The 5,234-nt window shown below is 42.6% G+C and overlaps 1 protein-coding gene across 1 annotated transcript in view; it reads right to left on the bottom strand.

Annotated features, from left to right (window-relative positions):
• FERMT1 (fermitin family member 1) overlaps window positions 1–4,881 on the bottom strand; it is a 62,708-nt gene extending 57,827 nt beyond the window's left edge. Inside the window, exons 1-2 of the mRNA XM_011968064.1 lie at window positions 4,863–4,881; window positions 3,035–3,206 (exon numbers count right to left, since the gene is read on the bottom strand). Of these exons, the coding sequence (XP_011823454.1) occupies window positions 3,035–3,185 (151 nt within the window). The 5' untranslated portion in view covers window positions 3,186–3,206; window positions 4,863–4,881. The remainder of the gene's footprint in view (window positions 1–3,034; window positions 3,207–4,862) is intronic.
• Between the last annotated feature and the right edge of the window lie 353 nt (window positions 4,882–5,234).

Below are 5,234 nucleotides of genomic sequence, written 5' to 3'. Positions count from 1 at the left end.
TCTAGCTCCCGCGGAGAGGAGGCGCAGTCTGCAGATTTTTAAGGGCAAAGGGTGGCCGAAGGGCTGCTCTGCGGTGAGAAGGCGGCGAGAACCCGGGGCGCACGCTCGCTATCTGCAGCTCCTCTTGCGATGTCTCATCCTGCCCCTTTAAGGCAGCCTCCAGTTTCCCTGTTCCCCCAGGCCCGCCGGGGACTAGCCCAGATGATTAAAGCCGCGCCACTTCCCCTCCTTTCAGGCATACCCATCCCTCACACCCCGGGGTGCGTCCAGGCGCAGGAGACTCCAGCCTCCCGGCTAGAACAGCTTGTCTCCCTTAGAAAGAGCCCTGGAGCACCTGTGGTCTGCGAGGTGGTGGCAACAACAAAAAGATTCGTCTCTGAGTAAGAGGATGATGTCAGTCTCCAGAAGGCTGAGGCTCCCGACCCGGGAAGACTCCAGGAGACCCAAGGGCAGGCTACATGCGGAAGTCTGGGCCACACCTGGTGTGGCTCACCTCAGGATCACGACCAGTCCCGCCGGTCGCCTTCCTGTTGTTGGATTTATTTTCAAGGAGGGCTGGGGCCACCCAGGAAGGGTGGGTGACCTGGGCAGTTTACACAACATCCCCAAGCTTCCTTTGTTCATTTAATGCACATTTGTTGAGTGCTTACTGCTCTACAGGCCTCCGGATGGGCCTGGGCTCCCAGAATACTGTGGTGAATAAAACAGACATGGAAATGTCAGTTTCCTCATCTGTGAAATAGGTAGAGAGATAGAATGCCTGCCATCCCACGGAGGAATTTCACGCAATATAATACAGGCTTCAGCGATTTGCATTAAAAGGCTTGTGAAGACTTAAATTTTAATAAAGAAGTTATAACATGTAAAAGTTGAATCTCTGTTTTTGCTTAAACATTACCATATTCAGGAATTATTATGGTTTGAAAGTACATTTAAAAAGGTTAGTTGAACACTGTTGGCAAATATAGGATATTATAATTAAAATAAAATCATTAAAAACTTGAAACAGAAAGTCTTCATTTGGTAGAGTCGACGACGGGAAGTGTCATCTGGTCCCACTTCCCTACCTCTTAACACCATGAGCAAATCTGCTCTCATCTGGGTAGAAAGTATTTAACGTTTGCTCTCTGGAAACCCTGCTCATGGCACATTAGAATTTACACTGTGGTCAATACACACACACACGCACACACACATGCACACACACATATATATATTGTTGTTTTGAGGTGGAGTCTTGCTCTGTCCCCAGGCTGGAGTGCAGTGGCGAGATCTCGGCTCACTGCTGCAACCGCCGCCTCCCAGGTTCCAGTGATTCTCCTGCCTCAGTCTCCCGAGTAGTTGGGACTACAATTTTTGTATTTTTAGTAGAGACGAGGTTTCATCATGTTGGCCAGGATGGTCTTGATCTCTTGACCTTGTGATCCACCTGCCTCGGTCTTCCAAAGTGCTGGGATTACAGGAAATTTTTGTAGTTTTAGTAGAGATGGGGTTTTACCATGTTGGCGAGGCTGGTCTTGAACTCCTGACCTCAGGTGATTCACCCACCTTGGCCTCCCAAAGTGCTGGGATTACAGGCGTGAGCCACCGCGCCTGGCCAGAAAACGCTCCTCTTAATGCTGTTAGTAGAAGCATAAATTGGCACAACTATTTTGGAAAACCTTATTAATCAGCATTTTTTTCTCTGAGTTATACCACCCAACAGAAATGATCACTGAAAGACAGGTGTTATAGCAACTCTGTCTGTAAGTGCATGAAAATGGAAACAACCAAATGTCCATTAAGAGGTAAATGGATAAATAATTGTGGCACATCCATACAATGGACTATTATATGGCAATGAAAATGAACCAAAACAATATGCAACAGTATGGATAAATCTCACAGACATAATGTTGAGTGAAAGAAAGTCGATGTGTAAGAGTATATCCTTTGTAATCTCATTTGTCTAAAGTTCAAAATCAAGCAATGATTCCTGTGGTGTTAGAAGTCAGGATAGTGATTATCCTTGGTGGTAGTGACTGGGAGAGGTCAGGGTATGGGGCTTGGGTGGGGAACAGGTGATGTTCTATTTCTTGATCTGAGTGGTTACAAGACTTTGTAAAATCCATTTAACTGTTTATAATAAGTGAAGCCTTGTTTATGATAAGTGAATTTTTCTGTATGTATATTATATGTCAATAAGGACGTACTGAAAAAAACAAACAACAAAAAACTATTTTGCTAGAGCAAATGAAAAGCCAGCATCTAAGGCCTTAAATAGAAGGTTAAAGAAGCACAAAGAAAATAGAATGTTATTAAATTCTAGGTTGACAATATTGACTCCTGATGTGAAGAGTGTAACCCTGAAGATTTCTTTCTTTGTTTAAACAGGGAGCATAGTAAATGGTGGATAAGTGTTAAAAGACTCCTCAGCACCAATTCATCACTAAGCTATCAAGTATTTACAGAGAATTAACACAGTAGTCTAATGCCAAGCTACCTAAAGTCACATTAGATGTCACCAGTGGATTGGGTCCCATCCCTGTTGAAGTCCAGCGTTACAGCTACTGGGAACTTTAGCTTGCCACCAAAGACTCAGGTTTTTTTCCCCCCCGAGACCGAGTCTTGCTCTGTCATCCAAGCTGGAGTGCAGTGGCGCGATCCTGGCCCACTGCAACCTCTGCCTCCCGGGTTCAAGTGATTGTCCCGCCTCAGGCTTCCAAGTAGCTGGGATTACATGCATCCACTGCCACGCCCGGCTAATTTGTGTATTTTTATTAGAGATGGGGTTTTGCCATGTTGGCCAGCCTGTTCTCGAACTCCTGACCTCAGGTGATCCTCCCACCTCGGCCTCCCAAAGTGCTGGGATTATAGGTGTGAGCCATGGCACCCGGCCTGGGCTATTTCTTTCTCTCCTCTGGGATGAGGGGTGGGGGATTGCTCTCCAGGCCATTATAAGATAAATGATCAGAAAAACCTAGACCAGCCATTAGTGGTGATGCAACAGACAGGGTTTCAAATACAGAGAAATCATAAAGCAAGAGTAACTTACTGATCTGTTCTACTAACTTGAGCATCACTCCCCCGACATGAAGGTCTCCAGATACTCTCAGTGTGACGTCTTTCTGCTGCTCTTCATTGGGATGGTCAACGCGGACCACAAGCTCCCAGGAAGCAGATGTAAAGTCAGTGGATGACAGCATTGTGGCAAACGCTGGTGTCTGCTGAACACAAAGACAGACATAGATTGGAATATGGGAAGGAAACGGGATGTGTCAGTAGACTAGCAGAGCCAAATTTCTTTTTTGTTTTGTTTTTTCATTGTAACCTCCTCTTCAAAACACTCTGCAAGGTTCCCGGTGCTCCAGATATTAAATTCAGCATCTTAACTTTAAAGACAAAAAGTTTTATAAAAATGGTCTCAAACTATCTAAATTTATATACTTTATTTTTCCACTCACCCACTCCTCCAAGACTACTTGGCTATGTATTTTCTTTGTCCACTCAATGCTTCAATCTTCATTTTCTCTCTGTTGACTTCTTTTGACCTTCTCTCAACTATTCTGGCAATAGGCAATCTTCTATGTTGCCTTTTAAAAAATCAATTTTATTAAGGTATAATTTGCATGTAATAAAATGCGCAGATTTTATATACTATAGTTCAACATGTTTTGTTGTATGCAAATTATACTTCAATAAAGTTGATGTTTAAAAAGGATGTCATTAAAGCCTCTTATCTTTAATATCTTTAACACATGTATATTATTATATTCTTCCTACAAAAATTTATATCTTCCCATAATAAAGCTCAAAAAATAAAAAAAGCAAAATAATTCCTATTTCATTCATTATAATATATAGTTTTACCTTAAATGCATATAGATACAGGTCATTAATAATTATTGCCATGTATTTGATTTACTTATTGTTCTATATCATGTAAAAATTGATTATCTAAATTTGCCAATTAAGTATTTGGATACATCTTTTTTTTTTTTTTTTGAGACGGAGTCTCGTTCTGTTGCCCAGGCTGGAGTGCAGTGGCGTGATCTTGGCTCACTGCAAGCTTCGCCTCGCAGGTTCACGCCATTCTCCTGCCTCAGCCTCCCGAGTAGCTGGGGCTACAGGCGCCTGCCACCAAGCCAGGCTAATTTTTTTGTATTTTTAGCAGAGACAGGGTTTCACTGTGTTAGCCAGGATGATCTCGTGATCTGTCCGCTTTTTGCCTCCCAAAGTGCTGGGATTACAGGCATGAGCCACCGCGCCAGGCCGTATTCGGATACATCTTTGGCAAAAGATTTAAAAACAGGAGTAACAGATATAAAAAGCTCACTCTTCAAAGTGCAGATGGAGGTGTGAACTTCAAACCCGTAGTTTCCCCCTCATTGGAGAAGCCAGCAGGAAACAATGTTTACAACTGAAATGTTTCAGGGGGTAACAGGAACACGGGAATCCAAAATTGGCAGAACTGAAATAAAACTTGAGATGTCAGTTCTCTCTTATTTTTAAACAGAAATAATGCTACTGCTCCTGGCTGTTTTAAACATTTAAAGTAAAAATTATTTAAATGATAATGAGTCTTTTTCACTTTACTATGTAAATCCAGTTTATGAGAAATTCATGTTTCCATAAAGCCTATTTTTGAGAAACATCAATGCACTCAAACTCCTAAGAAAGGGCCCCTCTGAGGGTGTATCCCCATTTACCTGCATTTTAATAGGATCCCCTAGGGGGATATTTTTTGAGCTTTATTTTGTATTTTTAGCCATTTGAGTACAAGAGGCTGCAGAAAGAAAGGGGGTAAGGGGGCTCAGGAGCCACTGGTGCCCATCAAAGCCTCCCAACCTCCAGCTCCCCAGCCTTAGCCCCGGAGCACCCACCTCCTTTCCAGGAGCCTGTAGTGTCCTATGGGATCCTATTAAAATGCAGATTCTATTCAGCAGGTCGAGGACAGGCCATATATTTCTTAACAGACTCCAGATGTTGCTGGTCTGTGGCTATATTCAGTTCCTCCCTTCAACCTATTTAGAACAATATTAAACCAGGGATGACGGTAATATCCGAGGAACATGACTTTTAATAATAATTAAACAACCAGTGTCATATCTGTTCTGCGTGTTCATTTGAAACAACTCATTTGTAAGCATAAAAGAATTTCAAAATACGCCACACAGATAAATTGAATACTGCAAATCTGAACAGATTTAGGACAGATTTTATGGGTGAGGATCAAATTTAAGAGTTCAGAAGTA

This window comes from Mandrillus leucophaeus, unplaced genomic scaffold, assembly GCF_000951045.1.
Source record: "Mandrillus leucophaeus isolate KB7577 unplaced genomic scaffold, Mleu.le_1.0 Scaffold828, whole genome shotgun sequence".
NCBI classification, from domain to species: Eukaryota; Metazoa; Chordata; class Mammalia; order Primates; family Cercopithecidae; genus Mandrillus; species Mandrillus leucophaeus.
This window is presented reverse-complemented; position numbering and strand designations above follow the sequence as displayed.